Source organism: Papio anubis, chromosome 11 (assembly GCF_008728515.1).
Source record: "Papio anubis isolate 15944 chromosome 11, Panubis1.0, whole genome shotgun sequence".
NCBI lineage: Eukaryota > Metazoa > Chordata > Mammalia > Primates > Cercopithecidae > Papio > Papio anubis.
The window spans coordinates 31,181,684-31,207,563 of NC_044986.1; the positions used below are offsets into that span (position 1 = coordinate 31,181,684).

General features: G+C 44.1%; 1 protein-coding gene across 9 annotated transcripts in view; it reads right to left on the minus strand.

Moving 5' to 3' along the window:
- The window catches only part of GBF1 (golgi brefeldin A resistant guanine nucleotide exchange factor 1), a 137,794-nt gene extending 114,680 nt beyond the window's left edge, over positions 1-23,114 (minus strand). For all 9 annotated transcript variants that reach the window (XM_009215246.3, XM_009215245.3, XM_009215244.1 and 6 more), the window contains exons 1-3: positions 22,836-23,114; positions 7,939-8,044; positions 6,829-6,895 (exon numbers count right to left, since the gene is read on the minus strand). In XM_009215246.3, the coding sequence (XP_009213510.1) occupies positions 6,829-6,895; positions 7,939-8,034 (163 nt within the window). In that variant the 5' untranslated portion in view covers positions 8,035-8,044; positions 22,836-23,114. The remainder of the gene's footprint in view (positions 1-6,828; positions 6,896-7,938; positions 8,045-22,835) is intronic.
- Between the last annotated feature and the right edge of the window lie 2,766 nt (positions 23,115-25,880).

The window sequence follows — 25,880 nt, forward strand, 5'->3', positions numbered from 1 at the left end:
CCAGGTTGGCTTCCAGACTCTGTTTAAATGTTCTCTGCAAACCTCTGGAGGTTAGATGGACTCAAACGTCCTAGCTCAGACTCTGAATTCACAAAGCTGGAGACAGACAGTACCCTACAGGTGTGTTTGTCCAGGATAAACTATATTTGAATAAACTCCTGACACATCCACTTTCTCCTGGCACCTGCTTCTCCCTCTTAAAACTCAAACACACCGTAACTTGCTGTCCCAGTAAGCTCTGTAAAAAAAATATCCTATCCCCCAGAATTATGCTATGCAACCCACCAATGTCTTTGGGGATAGCTAAACTCTGGCCATAACAGCTTTACATGCGAAAGCCAAACAAGCAAATAATAAGCTACAAGCTATTGTTTTTGCTTATTTCTTTGGCTTGTTTCTTAAGGAAAGAGCAAGAATAAGAAAAGATGGCAGCAGATTGCTCTCATTCACGGTCATCCATTCCATGCCTGACAGGGACCATACAGCATAAAGTAGAGGCTACAAAACGTCAGCTTTGGAATGATCAGCCAGAGTCATTAGTCCTGTCAAACCAGTGGCTATGAGGGCAGGAAGTCTGACTGATTGTTTACCATTATAGACTCACTTCCTAAGTACCTAAGAAAAATACCACATAGTCAATAAATATCGGTTAGAAGCAACTCAATAAGCTAGGCCCTGAAGGAATTCAAATCTTGGGGAATCCCCAAAAGAAAAGGTCTGAGAAACTAGAACAATGTTACAGTTAATACAGGTACCTATACTGGGCCTCAAGACCACCTTAGTCTTACACTGAGAACCCCCAGTCCTGATAACCAAAACTGGACATTAGGTCCTCAGAGCTAAAAAGACCTGGGACTAAATCTCTAAAGGCAAACTCCTCACCACACACCCCCATACGCACATAGACACATGCACACCCTAAGAAGTCCTCCTCAAGCTCTGACCCTGGAGGCTTTAAAGTAAGTCATTAAAAGATGATCCCATAAGAGAAGATTTTGGTTGTGGTACTTACTTTCATTCATTCATTCATTCATTCATTCACTCACTGAAATAGGGTCTTACTCTGTCACTCAGGCTGGAGTACAGTGGTGCAATCATGGCTCACCGTAACCCTGAACTCCTGGGCTCAAGTGATCCTCCCACCTCAGCCTAAGTAGCTGGAACTACAGTTGTGCGCCACCATGCCCAACTAATTTTTTTTATTTTTATTTTTGTAGAGATGGGGGGAATCTTGGTATGTTGCCCAGGCTGGTCTTGAACTCCCAGCCTCAAGCAATCCTGCTGTCTTGGCCACCCAAAGTGCTAGATTACAGATGTGAGTCACTGCACCTAGCCTGGTTGTGATACTTTTAGACTGTTCCTCTCCTGCTTTAAACCAAAAATTTCCTGGAAAAGAATCTCTTTGTAATGATCTAAGTTTAAAGACCAAGGACAAAGATGGACTATATCTGGAGGTAATGACCACAACCAAACACCACAATTCAAAACTGACTATAGCCCTTTCCATAAAGCTATACTGGATAAAGGGAACTAAGGCTTGCAAGGACTTATCTAGTCTGGGAACAAAGAGATCAAAGACCACAGACCATATGGGCTACAAGCATTCCTATAAACTGTCTAATCTTGTCAGATCTAAAACTAAGAGCAATATCAAGTATCCTGATATGTCACTTTCCCTTCCATGCCCCATCCCATGCCACAGATCCTACCACAAGGTCTAGCTGCGAGACTGAGATAACTCCCACATGCAAGAGCCCAAAAAGATTCCTAGAAGGATAAAAGGAAATGTGTCTTTGGAATCTAAACCCATGGCAGGGCTTGGTCAGATGTAAGAGAGAGGCAGTGGCCCTTCTGCCCCTAAGGCCAGGACACCCCAGTCCTGCAGGCAGCACAGAGTTAACTACCCACCCGCTTTGAGAAGCACAAAGGTACATCACTGCAACATGCCTAACATTTACATTGCCTCTCTCTGCTCATTAAACAGGTTTTGGTTAAATAATGAACAAACTGTATTACAGACTCCGATGAGAATTCCAAAATTATAAATCAACTGGGAAAGCCCAAAGGGGCAGACAGACAGGGAGGGGGGAGAAGGATAATATTGACTAATATAAAGGGCGCAGCTTGACAGTGGATATTCCTGCCACACCTGATCAAACACACTCCGTGGGGGGAGGGGAAAGAGAGCAAGAGAGGGGAGATGGGACAAGACAGCCTGAAATTTGCATCCGGAAAAGATTAAAACGGATTCTTTGGGGATAGAGAAAATACATAATATATATTACTATAAATGCAAAACTGTACTAAAAGCTAACTCAAATGTCAAAGATTACAGTTTGAATAAATTTAAATATAAAAGCCATGTGCTTCCTTGAGTTAATGAGAGAGACATAAAAGGACAAACTGGGCCAGAAGCTGAACAGAGCCTTATGCTGCCTTTGCTGGGTAATGGGTCCAAAGCACAGCAGTGACCACAGAGACTTCCCTCCACAGCTCTGAGACCTGAGAAAAAACTGGCAAATTCACAACTTCTGCAGCCTACATTTTCCTCCTTTATAAACTGAGATATGATTCACATACTATAAAATTACCCTTTTCAAGTATACAACTCAGTGATTTCTTGTATATTCACAAAGTTGTGCAACCATCACTACTATCTAAATCTAGAACATTTTCATCACCCCAAAAAGAAACCCTGTAGCCATTAGCAGTCACTCTCCATACCCCTCCCAGCCCCTGGTAACCACACATCTGTTTTAACTCCTTCAGAATAATCTAAAAGGAGTCCTGAGAGGACTTCAAGACCAAATGAGGGCGAGCAGTCAAGTCTCTCTCACTGGTGGTAAGCTAAGGCTTTATCCAAAGTAACAGTATGCAAACTTTGCTCTTGGACACCCTTTTTCTTCCAAGAGCAATCCTCTTTCCAAATTTGGTATTATTAGAATATCTTATTACTCTAAATGCTATAGACCTTGTAGTCATTATACAGTTTGGGCAACTACTGACTGTAAATGTGGTCCAATGACATACATCTGTAAGAATAACTAGTATGGACTTAGCCAACCTTACTGGAGAAAAGGACTTATTTCCTTCACAATAATCAGATGATATTCCTGGAAGAGTAGTGTAGGTAGTGCTTACACACTTTTTTTTTTTTTTTGAGACGGAGTCTCGCTCTGTCGCCCAGGCTAGAGTGCAGTGGCCGGATCTCAGCTCACTGCAAGCTCCACCTCCCAGGTTTATGCCATTCTCCTGCCTCAGCCTCCTGAGTAGCTGGGACTACAGGCACCCCCCACCTTGCCTGGCTAGTTTTTTGTATTTTTTAGTAGAGACGGGGTTTCACCACGTTAGCCAGGATGGTCTCGATCTCCTGACCTCGTGATCCACCCATCTCAGCCTCCCAAAGTGCTAGGATTACAGGCTTGAGCCACCGCGCCCGGCCTATACTTTAAAGATTCTTTCTACAAGCAAAGAAAAAAAATCACTTTGGTTTACTGACAATGTCCAATGAACCACCCATTTCCAACAGTGATAGTCTTACCAACCAAGCCAGCAGAAAGCCTAGAAAAATGCAAACAGAAAGCCTTTGCAAAAAAGAACCACATCCAAGTCAGGTTCATGAGAAACTGGGTAGAAGTCCTAGAATTCCTGCCATCCCTCCTCCAATCTAAGTGGTACACCTTAACTGGTCATATAACACAAGCACATTTCCTTCAGTTTTCTCTCCAAGTTCAAAACCCTTTCCCAGCCTCCTACCATTAATAAGCTTCCAGGAAAGCAGTCCTCCTGACACTGCCAATCAGAAAAATCTGTTTGTTTCCGTAAAAGAAACAAGAAATTAGTCATGGATTGTACAATCCAGGACCACAGGGACAGCTGACCCATAAACCTGCTCCTGGGAGCCAGCACTGTGTGTGGGGTCAGAAGCAATAGGAAGACCATGAAATGCTCTATTTTAGGTCTACTCTGTCATTTTCTCAGGCAGGTAATATGCTAAAAACCAAGAACAATGTAGCAACTTTGGCAGGCACCATTTCAATATATGCCACAGCTGTTGGCCTTGGAAAACACTACTACCTTCCTTCTCACTCTAGGGAAAAGCTTAGCAACACCCAGAGATGTTCCTGCTACCAATGAGAGAACTGGCTCTTGAACACACTCTAGTTCCAAGAGCAGATAATCTGGCTGGATTTCTAACCCAAGGACATAAGAAAATCAGGCGGCAGACTCAACTTCAATAGCTCTTAAATAGTCTACAATTCCTAGACTGCATCACTCACCACAGGTATGGTCTCTGAGGTAAAATCTTGGGACATGTTAGCATGAAGAAAAGAAGCATGGGATCTGGATTTGATGGCAGGCAGGAAATGTGGCTCTGTGAGGATAGCAGCACCACCTCAGCTCCTCAAGGTTTGCAGAGTGCCCAAAAGGCCTACAAGGCTACTCCAGGGTGATCTCAGTCATTTTAGGGTATTGCCAGCCACTTATAACAACAATCCTTCACTGTGTATAAGATGTTTATCAAGTGTTTCCAATTATATTAACTTGTTTGATCCTCTTAATATCTCTTAAGAAGATAGTACTCTGGGCCGGGCGCGGTGGCTCAAGCCTGTAATCCCAGCACTTTGGGAGGCCGAGACGGGCGGATCACGAGGTCAGGAGATCGAGACCATCCTGGCTAACATGGTGAAACCCTGTCTCTACTAAAAAATACAAAAAACTAGCCGGGCGCGGTGGCGGGCACCTGTAGTCCCGGCTACTCGAGAGGCTGAGGCAGGAGAATGGCGTAAACCCGGGAGGCGGAGCTTGCAGTGAGCTGAGATCCGGCCACTGCACTCTAGCCTGGGCGACAGAGCGAGACTCTGTCTCAAAAAAAAAAAAAAGAAGATAGTACTCTGAATTCAAAACCAAACAAAAAGAACTATAAATCTCCATTCATTATATTTCCTTTCTAATTGGGATATGTAAGCTTTATCTGTAAAATTTTTTTAAAAAATCTGTGCAAGTAGCCAACATTCTAAAGCAGTCAAGTACCAGTCAGTACAGGCCATAAAATAAGAACATGTCACCTAGTAGCAGCATTTGCCCTGCTAACTAGTTAACAATTGCCTCCTCTACACTTGATCCTTGTTGGCTAACATTTCCAAAGCTGTTTCAATTGAGTGTAATTTGCTCCTTTGAAGAAAATACGGTTGGGAGGCCAAGGTGGGAGGATCACTTGAGGTCAGAAGTTCGAGACCAGCCTGGCCAACACGGTGAAACATGATCTCTACTAAAAATACAAAAATTAGCCAGGCATGGTGGTACATGCCTATAATCCGTTAGGAGGCTGAGGCAGAAGATTTGCTTGAACCCAAGAGGCAGAAGTTGCAGTGAGCCGAGATGGCACCACTTCACAAAAAGAAAATATAGGGCTGGACGCGGTGGCTCACGTCTGTACTCCCAGCACTTAGGACGCCAAGGCAAGTGGATCATCTGAGGTCAAGAGTCTGAGACCAGCCTGGCCAACATGGTGAAACTCCGTCTCTAGTAAAAACACAAAAATCAGCCAGGTGTGGTGGTGCATGTCTGTAATCCCAGATACTTGGGAGGCTGCGGCACGAAAATTGCTTGAATCTAGGAGATGGAGGTTGCAGTGAGCCGAGATCACACCACTGCACTCCAGCCTGGGCAACAGAGAGACACACTGTTTCAAAAAAAAAAAAAAAAAAGGGCCAGGTGCGGTGGCTCACACCTGTAATCCCAGCACTTTAGGAGGCTGAGGCGGGTGGATCACAAGGTCAGATGATCGAGACCATCCTGGCTAACATGGTGAAACCCCGTCTCTACTAAAAATACATAAAATCTGCCAGGCGAGGTGGCGGGCACCTGTAGTCCCAGCTACTCAGGAGGCTGAGGTAGGAGAATGGCGTGAACCCAGGAGACAGAGCTTGCAGTGAGCCGAGACTGTGCCACTGCACTACAGCCTGGGCGACAGAGCGAGACTCCATCTCAACTTTAGCCCATGTTTAGGAAAGTAAAAAAAATTTTTCTCCAAATATTCTCCCATATTTCTAATGAAAAGAAGAAATTTTCTTATTTATTGTTTGTTTAATTTGCAGAAGCCGAAACACCATCCAATTACAGCCTGACATATGTCACTAGCAAAAAGCACTCCAGGGTTATACACTGCAGAAGCCCTTTATGGCCAATAAAGGAACATAGCTCTGAAGCTTTCCCTTTCAGCCTGTATCTACATCCCCTTGGTTTTGACACTTTCCTCCTTCCCTGCCAGTGTGTGTGTGTGTGTGTATATGTATATATGCAAAATAAACACACACACACAAATATAAGGCATTTAATGTGTATATTATCCTCTAGTCACATGTACAGAAGCAATATAGAGCAAAGAGCTCTAAACCAGGCGTTAACCACACTGCACTCCAGCCTGGGCAATAGAGTGAGGCTCTTCCTCAGAAAAAAAAAAAAAAAAGAAAATATAGGCCAGGCACAGTGGCTTAAGCCTGGAATCCCAACACTTTGAGAGGCCAAGACAGGAGGATTGCTTGAGCTCAGGCATTTGAAACCAGCCTGGGCAACATAGCAAGACCCTGTCTCTATAAAATAAACAAAAAAGAAAAAATATATTGCTCATTCATTTATGTATTATCTACGGCTGCTTTTGAGTTACAAAGGCAGAATTAAGTAGTTGTGCAGTTGTGCATGGCCCACAGAGACTAAATTATTTACTACAAAGTCCTTTATAAAAAAAGTTTGTCCATCCTTTCAATAAATCAAACACACATTTTTTTACCAAAATTAGTAATTCACATACATATGGAGACTTACCTGTTATATTGTTTAAAACCTCCTTTAGATGACCGAAACTATGCAGCAGAGGATCCCGTTCTTCATCCTGTAGGACACATAGATTAAAAGTAAGTCATTATTGGGCCAAAAGAGGAAAAGGAAAATAAAGGACAGATCAAGGGCTCTTTCTCTGAATCCAATCAGAAAATCCTGTAAGTCTTCCTTCTGAGGAAAAGAAAATTAGCCATAGTTCATATCTTTCTGTTCCCTAATCTCTTATTTCGTAGAGATACTCTGGGCTTATCCAAAATAGTGAATCCTTAAGTGCTAATCTATATCATCACCATAGCACTCAAGCTACTACAGATTGCCAGGTCCTTTCTATGTGTATTATTCTGTCTTCTCTCCTTTTTCATACCCATTATGTCATCATACATATTCATTTCAACCATTATGTCATCATACATATTCATTTCAAAGATACTCCTGATGCCATTCTCACCTCTAAATCAATATATTTTTATGAAAGAACTTGAGAAATTTCCAAATGCACTTACCAGTTATGTTCATATAAACTCCCAAGATGGCAATTTCTAAACTTGTTTTTACAACTGTGCCAAAAATTGTTTTACACAATTCTACAAAAAAAATCCTCAAACATATATAACAAAGAAAGCCAACTGTATAACAGGTAAGTTTCTTACTCATCTGATTGGTAAGATATGGCCTACTCTATACATGGAAGTTTAATGAACCCCCAAGAAGGAGTACCATCACTAAGTCATGTTCTATGTATCAGTAACTACCCGGATTTAAATAAATTTGATAGCTAATTATAGTCCTAAAGAATTAGAAAATAAGGAATCTTTCTGACACTTTTAGGCATACTAAAGAGGTCCCAGGCACAGGACTAGCTTAAGCTGTTTACAAAAATATTTAGAAGTAGAATGGTGTCATCTTTTGGGTCCCAGAGGAAAAAAAAGACAGCCTATATATCTGATGCTAGTTGGTATACAAAAAACAAGATATCAAGAACAACTCTGAATTCCTACTACTCTCATTACTAGGAATTTGATTACTCCTTTAACCACGCCAACAGATCCCCTACAAAAACTTGGTGACCAGGCTATTTATCCATTTCCTACTTACCAGTGGTGTATGGGTGCTCCATCGGGCATTTCGTTTGATGGCCCCAACCACAATGTTAATCTCCCCTTGAATGATGTAAATATTCTTATCCACCATCTTGGCAAACCTACCAAAACAGTTAGGATAATAGTCTGGTTAATATTTGGTTACCCAAAGCATACCCAAGCTTAAAAATCGGTACCTGATAAGGTTAGAATTGTGACTTAACTTTTCAGTACTAAGATTTTCTTTCTTTTTTTGTTTTTGTTTTTTTTGAGGCGGAGTTTCACTCTTGTTGCCCAGGCTGGAGTTCAATGGCACGATCTCAGCTTACCACAACCTCTGCCTCCCAGGTTCAAGCAATTCTCCTGCCTCAGCCTCCCAGGTTCAAGCAATTCTCCTGCCTCAGCCTCCCGAGTAGCTGGGATTACAGGCATGCGCCACCATATCCAGCTAATTTTGTATTTTTTTCAGTAGAGACGGGGTTTCTCCATGTTAGTCAGGCTGGTCTCGAACTCCAGACCTCAGGTAATTTGCCCGGCTGGGCCTCCCAAAGTGCTTGGATTACAGGCGTGGGCCAGTACAGGCGCCTAGCCAGTACCAACATTTTCTATACTCATAAAATCTGTTAGCCAGGTGCGGTGGCTCAGGCCTGTAATCCCAGCACTTTGGGAGGCCGAGGCAGGTGGATCACCTGAGGTTGGGAGTTCAAGGTCAGCCTGACCAACATGGAGAAACCCCCCCTCCACTAAAAACACAAAAAATTAGCCAAGCATGGTGATGCATGCCTGTAATCTCAGTTACTCGGGAGGCTGAGGTAGGAGAATTGCTTGAACCCGGGAGGCAGAAGTTGTGATGAGCCAAGATCACACCATTGCACTCCAGCCTGGGCAACAAGAGTGAAACTCCATTTCAAAAAAAAAAAATCTGTAATACTAAAATGAGATGAAGTCCATCTTATGTTATGAATCCAACTATCTGGCTCTCCTAGGGGGTCTTTAGAAGTTCAAGGTAGTTCAAGATACAACTCAAAGGAAGTCAATCCAGAAAACTTTTCAAACGCACCTCAACAATCCTCAGGAAGCATGTTAAATTCTTCAAAGTCAATTGTTCCCAAAGTTCTATGATGCCTTTAAGTACACAGATACAACTATAATGTCAGCTTGTTAAAAACAGTATTTCTGGCCAAACGTGGTGGCTCATGCCTATAATCCTAGCACTTCGGGAGGACAAGGCGGGAGGATTGCTTGAGTACAGGAATTTGAGACCAGCCTGGGCAACATAACAAGACACTCTCTCTCGCTCTCCCCTAAATACATAGCCTTCCCTTTGTTCTTTTTTATCTACTCAATAAAGTAACAGTGAAGATTCAAGTTAAAGAAGAGAATAAAGGTTGTTGGAAGCATAGCGTTGGTTTAGAACCACAATTGCAATATCAGCCTAAAGGCTGCATCCAGGCCAGGTGAAGTGGCTCACACATGCAATCCCAGCACTTTGGGTATCCAAGGCAGGAGAATCAGTTGAGCCCAGGAGTTGAGACCAGCCTGGGCAAACAGTGAGACCCAGTCTCTACCAAAAAAACAAAAGTAAAAAATTAGCTAGACATGGTGGCACACACCTGTAGTCCTAGTTACTGAGGAGGCTGAGGCAGGAGGATCACTTGAGCTCAGGAGTTCGAGGCTGCAGAGAGCTACGATCCCGCAACTGCACTCCAGCCTGCGTCATAGAGCAAGACACTATCTCTAAAAATATATAAATATAAATATAAAATATAAATAAGTGACTGCATCCAACTGGCCCAGTCAGTTCCAGAAAACTGGACAGTGACAGTCACAAGACCTTTGAAAAGTTCTGAAAACTCATATTAACTTACAGCAAGAAAGCATTAATATGATACGTAAATACAAAATAAAAGGTCTGTGCTAATATACCCGAACTTATAACCATAACTATCCCTAAAGAAGGTGCTACGAAATCAGGGTGCAATCAGAGGATACTTGAGCCCTATCTGTAATGTTTTTGTCTTTTGGGGTTTTTTTGAGACAGGGTCTCACTCTGTCACCCAGGTTGGAGTCCTGTGGCACTGTCATGCCTCACTGCAGACCTGAACTCTTGGGTTCAAGTAATCCTCCTGCCTTAGCCTCCTGAGTAGCAGGGACTTCAGGCGCACACCACCACACCCAACTAATTTTTGTATTTTTTTGTAGAGATGGGGTCTCACTTTGTTGCCCAGGATGGATCTGTAATGTTTCAATCTTTTACAAAAAGGTCAGGCACTGTGGCTCGCACCTGTAATCCCAGCACTTCAGGAGTGCCAAGGCGGGTAAATCACCTGAGCTCCAGACCAGCCTGGTCAACATAGTGAAACCCATCTCCATTCAAAACACAAAAACTGGCCAGGCGTGGTGGAGAGCGCCTGTAATCCCAGTTTACTTGGGTGGCTGAGGCAGAAGAATTGCTTGAACCTGGGAGGCAGAGGTTAAAGCGAGCTGAGATTACACCACTGTACTCCAGCCTGGGCAATGGAGCCAGACTCCATCTCAAAAAAAGAAAAAAAATACTTTCTCTTTTTTTACAAAAAGAAAGTATTACCGTACTATCAATATAATTAAACATTAATAATGATAAGAGGTATACAATTTCTGCCCTTGAGGCATTTATACAGTTTAGTGGAATAGATATGAAAACTGAGACACAGCCAGAGATATAGAGAAAGAAATGTACTCAGCAAATAGCTCAATCTGCATATTTTGCGTAACATGAGGCCCCCCAGAAAGTGAAAAGCATGAAAACCACCATGATAAAGAAAAAAGAAACTGGTACAAATTTTGTCCAGGGGCCAGGCGCAGTAGCTCACACCTTTAAACCCCAACACTGTGGAAGGCTGAGGTGGGCAGATTGTTTGAGCCCAGGAGTTCGGGACCAGCCTCGGCAACATGGCGAACCCTGTCTCTACAAAAAATACAAAAATTAGCCAGGTGTGGTGGTGCACACCAGTAGTCCCAGCTGGTAGGGAGGCTGAGGTGGGAGGATTGCTTGAGGCCGACAGATCGAGGCTGCAGTAGATCGAGAGTGCGTTTGTGCCACTGCACTCCAGCCTGGGCAACAGAGCGAGACTCTGTCTTAAAAAAATAATAATAGGCCAGACGCGGTGGCTCACGCCTGTAATCCCAACACTTTGTAAGGCTGAGGTGGGCGGATCACAAGGTCAGAAGATCGAGACCATCCTGACTAACACAGTGAAACCCCATCTCTACTAAAAATACAAAAAAATTAACCGGGCATGGTGGGGGGCGCCTGTAGTCCCAGCTACTCAGGAGGCTGAGGCAGGAGAATGGCATGAACCCGGGAGGCAGAGTTTGCAGTGAGCCGAGATTGCACCACTGTACTCCAGCCTGGGCGACAGAGTGAGACTCCATCTCAAAAAAATAAAAAAATAAAATAAAATAATAATAATAATAATGTGTCCATGCCCACAACACGTCCCCAGTCCACAAGGGAATCCAACACAAGATTTATATTAATGACAATTTAAAGAACTAGGTTAGTCTCAGAAGACTATCTGCTTTCCACATGCTCTAGGAATACAACAATGTTCTCTTCTGAGAAGGTTCAATGATATGAATGTACAACCATCCTCTCTTATGAGGAGGAGGAGGAGGAGAACTTAGAAATAAAGGAAAGATAAATTCAAAAATGATTTAAAGAATCAGAAGAGAAAATATTAAATCTCTCCTCGTATTTCCCCTTCCTTAAATCATGTAGGCAAGATGAATATGCTCTAGGTCTCTGGAAGGACTTGTAAGAAACTGCTAAGAGGTTGCTGCCTCCAGGGAAAGAAACCAGATGACTAGGGAACTGAGTGGTGGAGGAGTGAAAGGAAGACTAACTTTTCTCTGTATATTCTTTTTTACCTTTTGAATTTTGTGTCACAAACATATATTACCTATTAACTACTTTTAAATTTTAATCAACGGATTTACTAAAAATGAATAAGCTCTTTAGGAAAGAACTAACCACTTTCTAAGATAGCAAAGGTCTAAGCAAAAAATCATTGTAAAAAAGAAACATCCAGGGCTGGGCGCAGTGGCTCACACCTATAATCCCAGCACTTTGGGAGGCTGAGGTGGGCAGATCACCTGAGGTTGGGAGTTCAAGACCAGCCTGGCCAACATGGTGAAACCCTGCCTCAACTAAAAATACAAAAATTAGCCAGGTATGGTGACACGCACCTGTAATCCCAGCTGCTTGGGAGGCTGAGGCAGAAGAATCACTTGAACCCAGGAGGCAGAGGTTGCAGTGAGCCGAGATCACACCACTGCATTCCAGCCTGGGCAACAGAGTGAGACTCTGTCTCATAAAAAAAAGAAACATCTAGGGAATGAAGAGGAATTATTTTCAAGTATTATGCTGAGCTGCCTAATCTCCTTCTAGGTCTCTGAGTGTATGTCTCCTCACTCAGGGAATCTCCAAACAGTTGTGCCCTTCAGCTTCAGATGGGAAACTGATGAACCACTTGCTGTCTGGTAGCCAATGGCCGAGAAATCCCTTGTCACAAGGTCATAAAGGCCTGCAGAAACCTCATAAAAGTATAGTAGAAACAAACTTAAGATTTATCTTGTGTCAGAGATAACAAGAGAAATACATCCATTATGTACCCACACAAATGAAAAATTAATAGAAAAAAATAAATAAGAGAGGGAACAACTAAATAAATACCAACTAATACCCTTAGCCAGAGAAGCCACTGGTCCAGAGACTCTGAGTAACATGTACCCTTGAAAGCACTGTCCATTTAAAGCTGGGTCTAGAACATTCCCCCAGTGCTCTGTGGCATCCCAGTTACCTCAACAGGATCCAAAGAGGAGTCACTGTATCACTTGGCAACTCTGTCTATATCCAAACAAAAGCAGAAGAAAAAGAAACAATAAATTGGATTCTTATTTAATGGAATACCAAAAATATATCTCAGATTATTTAAATATGAAAAGCAAAACTTGAAATCTCTTAGAAGCTAATATATGAGAATATTTTCTTTTTGATTTTTTTTTTTTAGAGATAGGGTCTTGCTATGTTGCCGAACCTGGACTCAAACTCCTACGCTCAAGCAATCCTTCCACGTCAGCCTCCTGGATAGCTGAGACAACAGGTGTGCGCCACAGCACCTAGCTACAGGACAGTATTTTAATAAACTCAGCATAAGGGAGAAGTACCTAAACAGGAAACAAAAAGTAAAACCTCTTTAAAAAATCGGTGAATTCAACAATGTTAAAATTTAAAATGTCTGTTCAAAAGATACCATAAAAAAGAGGGAAAAGATAAGGCACAAACCAGAAGAAAATATTTGTAGCACATAAAACTAATAAAGGAATAATATACAGAGCATACAATAACTGCTGCAAAACTACAAGAACTACACATATAACCCCTCCCCAAAATTGGTAACAGACATGCATAGGCGTTTCATAGAATAGGAAACATAAACAGCAAATAAATACATGAAAAGATTATTAGCTTCATTAATAATCAGGAAAATTACAAAATAAGATTATAATGATATACCACTTTATATTCCTGAAATAGCAAAACACTTTAAATCTGATAATACTTAAAAGGCCAGGTGCTCACGCCTGTAATCCAGCATTTCAGGAGGCCGATGCAGGAGAATCACTTGAGCCCAGGAGTTTGAGAACAGCCTGGGCAACATGGCAAAACTCCATCTCTACAAAAAATTTAAAAATTAGTAGGGCATGGTGGCACGTGCCTGTAGTCCCAGCTACTTGCGAGGCTGAAGTGATCACTTGAGCCTAGGAGGTCAAGGCTGCAGTGAGCCATGATCACACTACTGTACTCCAGCCTGGGCAACAGAGTAAGACCCTGTCTCCAAAAAAAAAAAACAATTCTTTTTAAATTGGTAAAAAAATGCAGACCAAATGGCTGTTATGTATCTAAATTAATATGAATTTGTATAACAATTCGGCATTATCTTACAAAGCTAAAGCACTTCATATCCTGTATTACAGCAATTCCACTTCTAGGACTATACCCCAGAGAAGCTCACAAAAAAAACTGAGAATAGTGGCAAGGGGCAGGGAGTGTCAGGGAACTAACAGGGAAGGGCATACATGCAGCCTCAGTTTTGGTAATGTTGTTTTTCAAGCTGGGTGGCAGCCACTGGTGCCCCATATATGCTACACATATTCTTTGTATAAAATAGACCCTCGGCTGGGGGCAGTGGCTCATGCCTGTAATCCCAGCACTTTGGGAGGCTAAGGCGGGCAGATCAACTGAGGTCAGGAGTTTGAGACCAGCCTGGACAGCATGGTGAAATCCCCACTCTACTAAAAATACAAAAATTAGCTGGGCATGATGGCAGGGGCCTGTAATCCCAGCTATTCAGGAGGCTGAGGCAGGAGGATTGCTTGAATCCAGGAAGTGGAGTAAGCCAAGATTGCACCACTACAGCCTGGGCAGCAGAGCAAGACACCAGCTCAAAAAATAATAAAATAAAAGACCCTAAAAAGTTCTTTTGTTTTTTATTTTTTGGGTTTTTTTTTTTTGAGACAGGGTCTCATTCTGTCGCCCAGGCTGGAGTGCAGTGGTACAATCTTGGCTCACTGCAACATCTGCTTCCCAGGCTCAAGTGATCCTCCTACCTCAGCCTCCCAAGTAGCTAGAAATACAGGCACAAGCTACCAAGCCTGGCTAATTTTTTTGTATTTTTTGTAGAGACAACATTTTGCCATGTTGCCCAGGCTGGTCTCAAACTCCAGAGCTCAAAGCAATCTGCCTGCCTCAGACTGCCAAAATGCTGGGATTATAGGTGTGAGCCACCGTGCCCCGTCATTCCTACTTTTTAAAGTCATGGTCTTTGCTGCCTCTTTGCCTTTGCATATGAAGTTCCCTTTCTATTCTGAATGTTTTTTTTTTTTTTTTTGAGACGGAGTCTTTGCTCTGTAGCCCGGGCTGGAGTGCAGTGGCCGGATCTCAGCTCACTGCAAGCTCCGCCTCCCGGGTTTGTGCCATTCTCCCGCCTCAGCCTCCCGAGTAGCTGGGACTACAAGCGCCCGCCACCTCGCCCGGCTAGTTTTTTGTATTTTTAGTAGAGACGGGGTTTCACCGTGTTAGCCAGGATGGTCTCGATCTCCTGACCTCGTGATCCGCCCGTCTCGGCCTCCCAAAGTGCTGGGATTACAGGCTTGAGCCACCGCGCCCGGCCTTATTCTGAATGTTTTTTCTCACTCTTGTCCACCTGATAAACCCTTACTCATTCCATCCAAAAGTCAATGAGGGAGTCAGAATATCACAGTGGTTCTAAGAACAAGCTTACAACCACTTTATTTATTTATTTATTTATTTTCCACTTTTTTTTTTTTTTTTTTTTTTTTTAAACAGCGTTTCCCCCTTGTTGCCCAGGCTGGAGTCCAATGGCACAGTCTCAGCTCACTGTAACCTCCGCCTCCCACGTTCAAGCGATTCTCCTGCCTCAACCTCCTGAGTAGCTGGGATTACATTCATGCACCACCATGCTCGGCCGATTTTATATTTTTAGTAGAGACGAGGTTTCTCCATGTTAGTCAGGCTGGTCTCAAACTCCCAGCCTCAGGTGATCTGCCTGCCTCGGCCTCCCAAAGTGCTGGGATTACAGGCGTAAGCCACTAAGTCCAGCCCTTTTTTCCACTTTTTTAGTATTTTCAGTAGAGTTGGGCCATGTTGGCCAGGCTGGTCTCAAACTCCTGGTCTCAAATTCCTGACCTCAAGTGATCTGCCTGCCTCAGTCTCTCAAAGTGCTGGGATTACAGGTATGAGCCACCACACCCGGCCACCCACAGCACTTTGTACCTATCTCTATTTAAACATATCTTGGCCAGGCACAGTGGCTGATGTCTGTGATCCCAGCACTTTGGGAGGCCAAGGCAGGAGCATCAGTTGAGCCTAGAAGTTCAAGACCAGCCTAGGCAACATGGCGAGACTCTGCATCTACAAAACATAAAGAAAAACTGGCCAGGTGTGGTGGCGCACACCTGTTGTCCCAGCTACTTGGGAGGCTAAGGCAGGAGGATCACCTGAGCCGACGAGTTCCAGGTTGCCCTGAGCTATGACTGTGCCACTGCACTCCAGCCTGGGTGACAGAGCGAGACTCTGACTCAAATAAATAAATGAAAATAAAAATAGCGCCGGGCGCGGTGGCTCAAGCCTGTAATCCCAGCACTTTGGGAGGCCGAGATGGGCGGATCACGAGGTCAGGAGATCGAGACCACCCTGGCTAACACGGTGAAACCCCGTCTCTACTAAAAATACAAAAACTTAGCCGGGCGTGGCGGCGGGCGCCTGTAGTCCCAGCTACTCGGGAGGCTGAGGCAGGAGAATGGCGTGAACCCGGGAGGCGGAGCTTGCAGTGAGCTGAGATCCGGCCACTGCACTCCAGCCTGGGTGACAGAGCGAGACTCCGTATCAAAAAAAAAAAAAAAAAAAAAAAAAAAAAAAAAAAAAAAAAAAAAAAAGAAAATAAAAATAAACACATCTCATACCAATTTATAATTATTTATTTAGTATATCTCCACCATGGGACTATCAGGCTCTATCTCAGGGGGAAAGACCATGATTTATTTACCTTTTTATCTCCAAAGCCTGACACATAGTAAGAAAAATGATCAATAAATACTGGATGAACAAATGAATTAACTACATCAAGATTAACTCTTCAAGAGTGGTACAGCACACATCCACCTCACGAGAAAAATGACTTTGTAGAAGACAATGACTCTGAGCCACACTGGCAAACCTTTTTTTGGTGTTCTGTATTTGCTTCTCTACCAGAAGTCACAAACCTTCCATACAGGTAAAAAGAACCCACATTTACCTACCAGCTAAATCATAATGCTTCTTTCTTCACATCTATCTTCCTGACATCTCCTCAAGTGTTATTTGCACATTCATATTTTTGTGAAATATATAATTTTTAATATAACTGTCAATTATTCATATATGTCTTATTTTCTTTGGCTCTAAATAGCTGTTTTTAGTACACTAGTGTTTAAGTTGTTTTTTTTTTTAATTGCTTTTATGGTTTTTTTGTTTGGTTTGGTTTTTGTTTTTTTGTTTTGAGACGGAGTTTTGCTCTTGTCATCCAGGCTGGAGTACAGCGGCATGATCTTGGCTCATTGCAACCTCCACCTCCAGGGTTCAAGTGATTCTCCTGCCTCAGCCTCCCGAGTAGCTGGGATTACAGGCGCCCACCACCACACCTAGCTAATTTTTATATTTTTAGTAAAAACAGGGTTTCACAATGTTGGCCAAGCTGGCCTTGAATTCCTGACCTCAGGTGATCTGCCTGCCTTGACTTCCCAAAGTGCTGGGATTACAGGCATGAGCTACCGCGCCTGGCCTCTTAATCACTTTTAAACATTTTCCTTGGCCAGGTGCAGTAGTTCTCATCGGTAATCCCAGCACTGTAGGAGGCCAAAGCAGGAGGAATGCTTGAGCTTAGGAGTCAGAGACCAGCCTAGGCAACATAAATTTAAAAAATAAAAATAAAAAGTAGTGGGACATAGTGGTACGTGCCTGAAGTCCGAGCTATTAGGGAGGCTAAAGCAGGAGGATCACTTGAGCCCAAAAAATCAAGGCTGCAATGAGCTATGATGACACCACTGCACTCTGGGCAACATGGTAAAACCCTGTCTCTACAAAAAATACAAAAATCAGGCAGACTTGGTGGCAAGCGCCTATAGTCCCAGCTACTCAGGAGGCTGAGATGGGAGGATCACTTCAGCCTGAGAGGCAAAGGTTGCAGTGAGCCGAGATCTCACATCACTGCATTCCAGCTTGGGTGGCAGAGAGAGACTCTGTCTCAAAAAAAATTGTTCTTATCCAACTAGCAAATAAATTATCCAGAGGCAAAAGCGCAAGTTTGTTTTTCTTTTTCATGATGCCTTTGTGTCTAATACAGAGCTGCACAAATCAAGAAAACCGATAGATCTTCTGAAAAGGTAGATGGTAGTAGGGAGCTGAAGGACCAGCAATAGGCCCTTCTAAGGTTTATGTTCACTCAATCTGTTTAAAAGCCAGAGAAGGCAGGGCGCGGTGGCTCACGCCTGTAAACCCAGCACTTTTGGAGGCCAAGGCGGGCGGATCACGAGGTCAAGAGTTCAAGACCAGCCTGGCCAATATGGTGAAACCCCATCTCTACTAAAAACACAAAAATTAGCCGGGTGTGGTGGCGCACACCTGTAGTCCCAACTACTCAGGAGGCTAAGGCAGGAGAATTGCTTGAACCCGGGAGGCGGAGGTTACAGTGAGCCGAGATCACGCCACTGCACTCTAGCCTGGGCGACAGAGCAAGACTCCATCTAAAAAATTAAAAAAGCCAGAGAAACACTAAAGATGCAGATCTTTTAACATTTCCAGAGATGGCCTAGGAACACACCATAGTTATGTGCTTTACTGAGAATAACCAAAGTTACTAAACTAGGAAACAACTTACTGAGCTCAAGAAATTTACTCAAAGGGTGGAAGTAAAAGAAGGTTAAACTGGGAAAAAAGCTGGTGCCCTGACAAGGCATCACTGGAAAATCCTCCCAGACCTGATAATCAGGTGAACAGTGTACCTCAGCTCTGGCATGCCATCTCCTCCCACTGTGGAGATTCTGAGAGTATCTCAAGAATAATTTATAAGGAAGCTACTAATATGTCCAAAGCTGTCCCTTCTGCCAGCTTAGAGATGAAAAATGAAACAAAGTTTCTCTATCTCACTCCATCTTTTAGCCACTCAGGGCACCCAAGGTATAAAGGTGACAGCTGGCAGAGCAGGACAAAGAAAAAGTCTATGTGATTATGCATAGAGAACTGCAGTGATTAAGTCTCATAAGGCCTGCCCATTTTGTTTATTGAGGGTCATCATCCAGTAGCCATTGGGCAGAATCCAGTCCACAGACATATTTTGTTTGGCCTGAAAAAGGCTTAAAAATATTTTTAAGGCTGGGCGCGGTGGCTCAAGCCTGTAATCCCAGCACTTTGGGAGGCCGAGATGGGCGGATCACGAGGTCAGGAGATCGAGACTATCCTGGCTAACACTGTGAAACCCCGTCTCTACTACAAAAATACAAAAAAACTAGCCGGGCGAGGTGGCGGACGCCTGTAGTCCCAGCTACTCGGGAGGCTGAGGCAGGAGAATGGCATGAACCCGGGAGGCGGAGCTTGCAGTGAGCCAAGATCCGGCCACTGCACTCCAGCCTGGGTGACAGAGCGGGACTCTGTCTCAAGAAAAAAAACAAACAAACAAAAATATTTTTAACTAGTTTCCAGCAATTAGAAAACACAATGATTTAAATTTCCAGTTTCTCCTGAAAAATAGGGTGGTCATTCTGTGCTCGCATTCTAAAACAGTAACAATCTGTTGAAGAAGGAACAGTTGGCTCTTTTAAATAAGGGAATGGGTTGAGCATGGTGGTTCATTCCTATAATCCCAGCACTTTGGGAGGCCAAGGTGGTAGGATTGCTTGAGTCTAGGAGTTTGAAACCAGCCTGAGCAACATTGTGAGACCTTGTCTCTACAAAATATTTAAAAATTAGCTGGGCATGATGGCACACATCTGTAGTACCAGCTACTTGGGAGGCTGAGGTGGCAAGATCACTTGAGCCCCAGAGGTCAAGGCTGCAGTGAGCTGTGATTGCTCCTCTGCACTCCAGCCAGGGTGACAGAGCAAGACCCTGTCTCAATAAAAAGAAATTAAAATGAAAGATAAAAAAAAAATAAAGGCATGGGTTCTCCAGTACACCAGAGTCCCCACTAATCCTAATACATTCCCATGGGACTCAATTCACTCATTTACATTACCTGCCTGGCATTTAGGCATGTGAGCTTGTAGCCCCTGGTTTGTATGACTGGCAAACCATTACTTTGCCATCATACTTCCATACGACTATTGCATCTACTATGATAATTTCCACTACTACTAGAACAAATAATCACTTCTATGATCACTTCTATTATTACTGGGGTTCCAAATCAGCACATTGCTTTATTATATTTTCATTTAGTTAAACAACTGCAGTTGAACATACTGAAATATTAAAAAAAAGAGTAACAGCTAAACAGTAGCCCATTATATTTACATAGCTCTTCCAGCCTGAGGATACAATGTTAACAAAAACATACACCCTTAAATTCAATCCCACCATTAACCCAACAACAGAATCATTCTAATCAATCACACAGAGCCACAGGGATATAGAGTGTGATCAACCAATGAGAAGTGTCATACAAAGATTAGGGTGATCCTTGCAGTGAGTACTCTATAAATAGAGTCTCCTCAAAAGCAAGAGCTGTGTCTTCTTCCTCTCTAGCTGCCCACAGTAGCCAGTCTAAGTACCCTATCAATGAGGTTATTATGTAAAAGTGGCAGTCATCCTGACTTCTGGAACACAGGGAAATAAAATAGTAGTGGAACTTTGAGAACTCTGAGCTGAAACTGGGATTGGTGCCCGGCTACTGAGGAGATATGTCTATAACCTGAGTTCCCACTGTGCCAATGAGCATCACTGTCAAGACTGGAACACACTATCTATAAACACCATTAAAAAGAAGCTCAAATACAAGTTTAGAACTTGTATTTGAAGGATGAATTTTCTGATTTGTGGGTAGGAGTGGGAATTATTCCTATCTAGAAAATTATTCCTATCTAGAAATGACATTTAGGATTATAAAAAGAGAGAGAGAGAGAGAAAGAGAAAACGTTTTGATGCCTCTACAGTCACCCTCAGGCTCAACTGGGGATGACTGGATCCTGGATTGATCACACTGCCTACCCAGAGACTAGATTGCCTGTTATGCAAAGCATATCAACTCAACAGGGCAATGGCCCAAGTGAGCAAGGCAGGATCATCAAACCTGGGTACCCCCTGAGCTATGTCATTTCATTTGCTGCGTTCAACTACTTTTTTGGGGGCGGGGAGAGGGGAGGAATTCTACACTTAGATCAGCAAGTTAAAATGCAAATAGTTTCCTGTACCATTTCCATCCCACTAATTCTAAATCAACACACGTGAAGCATAAATAATGCCATCCCCCTTCTCCCAACACATACAAAAATTTCAATTTCATAAGGACAAAGGTAGGAAGGGTAAAGGGAAATTATGAAATTTCAATTTAATAAGGACAAAGGTAGGAAAAATTGAGCTGTCATTCCAAGATCCTAAATAGTTTTCTCTTCTAACACTATGACGTTTTGATCCTCCTTGTTACTACCTCATCATGCAAAAGTGCAAAGTGTTCCTGACTGCCAGGACCAAAAGCAGGCCACAAGTTCTGATCACATATTGAAACTAATCCCAGATAGAGATAACATTTATTGAGTGCCCACTACATACCAAAAGGCATTAGGTTGATCCTGCTCTTAACCTACTACTTGCTCTAGCTAGGTCACTGCACATATACGCTACTACTTTTAAGAAGTGCATTAACTGAGCAATCCCAAAGCAGACCTTTCCATTTGTATCCTCCACAGGGCCTAGAGTGTCTTGTATACCTGAATTAAAGGCATACAAGTTTCCACATTGTGCATTTAAAAACACCATCTAGCCGGGCGCGGTGGCTCAAGCCTGTAATCCCAGCACTTTGGGAGGCCGAGACGGGCGGATCACGAGGTCAGGAGATCGAGACCATCCTGGCTAACACGGTGAAACCCTGTCTCTACTAAAAACAAAAAACTAGCCGGGCGAGGTGGCGGCGCCTGTAGTCCCAGCTACTCGGGAGGCTGAGGCAGGAGAATGGCGTGAACCCGGGAGGCGGAGCTTGCAGTGAGCTGAGATCCGGCCACTGCACTCCAGCCCGGGCCACACAGCGAGACTCCATCTCAAAAAAAAAAAACAAAAAACAAAAAACAAAAAAAAAACACCATCTACACTATTCCTTATTTCTAAAAGCATTCTTTACCCTTGGTGGACTTTTACAGCTTTACAACACAGCAGTTTATCAAAGGTCATCACAGTGCCATAAACTACACTCTCTAGGGTTATGTTCCATCACTCACTCTGGGGCTCTGACCCTACAACTGGCTGAAAATCTCTCATGACTCTTTTTGCCCACTAAAAATAATAGGCCAACAATACCAAACTTTGCCATTACTCAAACATCTCTCTGCTCTCAGTCAAATACGTCATAACAGAGTGGTTTCCTTATGATTAAGCCTCATCTCCTTGGTGAAGAGAAGATCTGGGAGAGAAATGTCAACAAAAACATACACCAGAAAAGAATGTCTGTGAAAGATTGTATAAAGGAATAAATAGGCCCAGAAGATAGGTCTAGTGTTTATATACAGATCCAGACTGGCAGTTGAGCTGTCCTGTAAGAGGAAAGCCTTCTCATAGCCCAGTTCCCTGTGCTATAACCTCAAGCCTTCCACACGTCCGTCTGGTGACAACCTGATTCTAGGGTGCACTAGTTCATCATTCAGTATAAATGAAGCAGTTCCTTTGTATTAGTGAGGCAGTCACAAAGAAGTAGACGCTGTACAGAATCTAGAGAGAGACTTTCATATCTACAGTCTGAAAACCCATAAAAGTAGACACAATGCTTCTTAGGTTTCCTTTCAGCTTTTGAGTACTGGGCTCTTTAGGATGCAGAAAGCGCTGGAAAAGAGAAGCTAAAGACTAGGTCAAGCCTGGGAAAATAGATTTGGGCACCTGCAAAGGATCAGTAATGAGGGCAGAAATCGCCCCTCCTGCGGCAGGGGCCTGACCTTTGCCCCTGCTACCTTCCTGTTCCCTCCCACAACAACCCTTCCCTCGTCTTATTCCTGTTCGCTGCGTCCTTAGCCCACCCTGGCTCGCCCAATTTAAGGGCCCTTCCTCCTAATTCCCTATTGCGAAGTCAGGGCGGCCTTCACCACACCGGAACTCTAGGAAGAGACTTCGCTGACCTGTCAGCGGATCCAAAATGGCGGGGCCTAGTCCCAGGACCGGCAGCCGCTGCTCATGTCCAGCCCGCACCCTGGAGGCGTCTCCGAGCAGCTCTCCCAGCTCTGGTAGCAGATGGGAGAAGAGAAGGAGCCTGTTTCCTGGAAATTATGGCCGAAGTCAGGGTGGGACTGCACAGTCCGCCAGGATGAGTCGGCCGGGACGGGCAGCGGAGCCGGCTACCTTCCCTGTCAGCTCACTGACGTGGTAACTAGCCTCAGTCTAGCCCGCTGCCTGGTAACTGCGCGAGCCTTGCCGCATGCAGCCAATCATAGCTTTGCTCCATGAAAAGTAGCATTCCGACTATCCAATCGAATAAAGGAAATTGGCTTCAGGAGGCGGGTAGTGCCGCAAGAGGCGAGATTACTAGGGAAAGAAAGGGTAGGTTAGGGGACAACCAACGCATACGAGTACTCTCTGAGTGACAGTTTAGAAAACCAATAAAAAATGAGGAACTGTGCTAGGCGGCTAGAGAGGTGGAGTTAGGTAGAGTTCGGTTGCAGTGCGCGGTTTGGCAGTGGCTGCTGGGCGTTATGGGGAGGAAGGCTACAATTGGCTGGAAAGGGGCGGGGTCCGTTTTGAGAACTTGAGCGGGCATCCCTATTCCCCTGTCCACGTATTACCAAAGTTATCTGGGCCAAGACCATGCCCCTTGAGGAATCACTCCTTTTCGAGGCAGCTCTGGGCGCCCTTCATTCTAAAGTCCAGCGATTTATTCCACACCCTGCTCTCCTCGCCCTCTCGTCCACCTTCCCTGTTGTGGCTTCTCACAGTTGTGTCTGTCACGTCCCAGCTCTGTTTCAGCGTCTTCTGCACCATCCCCAACATCCAGAAATAGAGAAAATGGGACGTAGCAGAAGCCCTGGATATCTAATTTAAGTCTCTTCATTTTACATTATAGGAAACAGCCCCGGAGTGGAAGGCTGGGCCCATGTTCACATAACTAGTAAATAGCAGAGCAGAGAGACGAACCCCTGGGTCTCCTCACCCCCAGGCCAACTCTTTTCATCGCCTTTTGTCACCTCTTATGCCTTAGTATATCGGGCTTTGACTCCTGGTCTGCCTTTCATACCAAGCCTTGGACAGGCCTTATCCACCAGGCTAAATACACAGCTTAGCCCACCTCATCAGTGATAGGAAACAGAAGTCTTGTTTGCCTTAGAAACGCTAAGGGGCCTGAGGGTTGGATGCCCACCTGTTTTCACTGTCTTGCTCCCAGCTGCCTCCTCCCCTTGCAAGAGATGATAGAGGTCACTAAGCTATGTAGAATTACCCGTATTACCTGAAAGTGAGAATATGTGGGAAGAGGACAAGAGGATGGGTTTTCTCTAGCAGACTGAATCATGAAATTTCCAGCCTATTTGGGACACTAGAGACCCAGTGTCCCTGCAGACCTGGAGAAGCTGCTGGGAAGCAGTGAAAAAAAAAAAAAAATTCTCTCCATACTTCCTCCCAATTATGGATGACCCAAGTCCAGGGAAGCTCCATAACTAACCACATAGGAATGTAGTCTCAAAACCAGACATCCAAAGACCATCCATGTGCTACGATGCTCTAGTTTTTGTTTGTTTGTTTTTTGTTTGTTTGTTTTGAGACAGAGTCTTGCTCTGTCATCCAGGATGGAGTGCAGTGGTATGATCTTGGCTCACTGCAACCTCCACCTCCTGGGTTCAAGTAATTCTCCTGCCTCAGCCTCCCAAGTAGCTGGGAGTACAGGCATCTGCCATCACACCCAGCTAATTTTTGTATTTTTAGTAGAGACGGGGTTTCACCATGTCGGACAGGCTGGTCTCGAACTCCTGACCTCAGGTGATCTGCCCGCCTTGGCCTTCCAAAGTGTTGAGATTACAGGCATGAGCTACCATGCCTGGCCACGATGCTGTAGTGTAAAACACCCATCAGACATCAGACCTGAAGAACCCCTTAATAACTCCCTACACCTGCACATTGGGCTTCTGGTCAGTGGGTCCAGCTGAGGATTTAGCCTCTATCACCTAAAGAGAGTCAGGGAAAGAGGATATACCATCATAGCATTTCTCTCCACATTACCTCAGAGCCATTTTCTTCTTCATTTGAAAACTGAGAGTTGGTGTCCTGGGCCTGTCTCAGATTGAGAGGTCCTGGAAAGCCAATTGGAAAATCCTCTAAGTGGGCCAAAACTTCCTGCTCGCCAATATCTACTTCTACCTACCTCCAGAAATTCATCATTCTAAAAGTATGTGATTGTGCAATAGAGATGGGGAGGAGAGAGAAGACAATTCCCTAGTCCCTCCTAACCACTAATCATCATCTTACCAGGCAGAACATCTTCCTCATAGATTTCAGTGTGACATATTTATTGAGATTCTACATTATACCTGGGAATAATAGACATGGTCCTTACCATCCTAAATTTTATTCTCACAGCAGACAACACATAAGCTGATCCCTTCAATATGGGGGGTGGTGTAATAGAGGGTATACACAGAGGGTCACGGGAGCAAGAGGCTAACCTGAGAGTTCAGAAAAGGCTTCCCAGAGAAAACAAGGCCTGAGTGGAACATTGGAGGAGTAGGAATTGACAATGCAAAGATGAGTTACTTTCACAGGAAGGGCCAAAGGTGTGCAGGAAACTACTAGGAAATTGGAGATGAAGACAGGGTCCAAAAGGTCTTGTATGCCAGAGTAGGGAGCTTCACCTTTATCCTAAGGGCAATAGGAGTCACTGAACAGTAAAGACATGACTGTTCAGATTTGCCTTAGGGGCATATTGTGTGACTGGGCTGAGGCTCTCAGGAGCATCCAAGCAACACAGCCTAACTGAAAGAAGAGGAGCCTGTTTCCTGGAAATTGAGGCCTAAGTAAGGGAGAGCCGAAATCACAGTCTGCTAGGAGTCTTGGTCATCTGTTACTTGGTCATCTGTCCTGTCCCTTGCAAATTCCTAACCAGCAGGCACCACGGCTACACCTTGCCCACAGTACTTAACGTGGTACCACCAGCGGGAAACCAGCCCTGCTGAAGGAGGGAG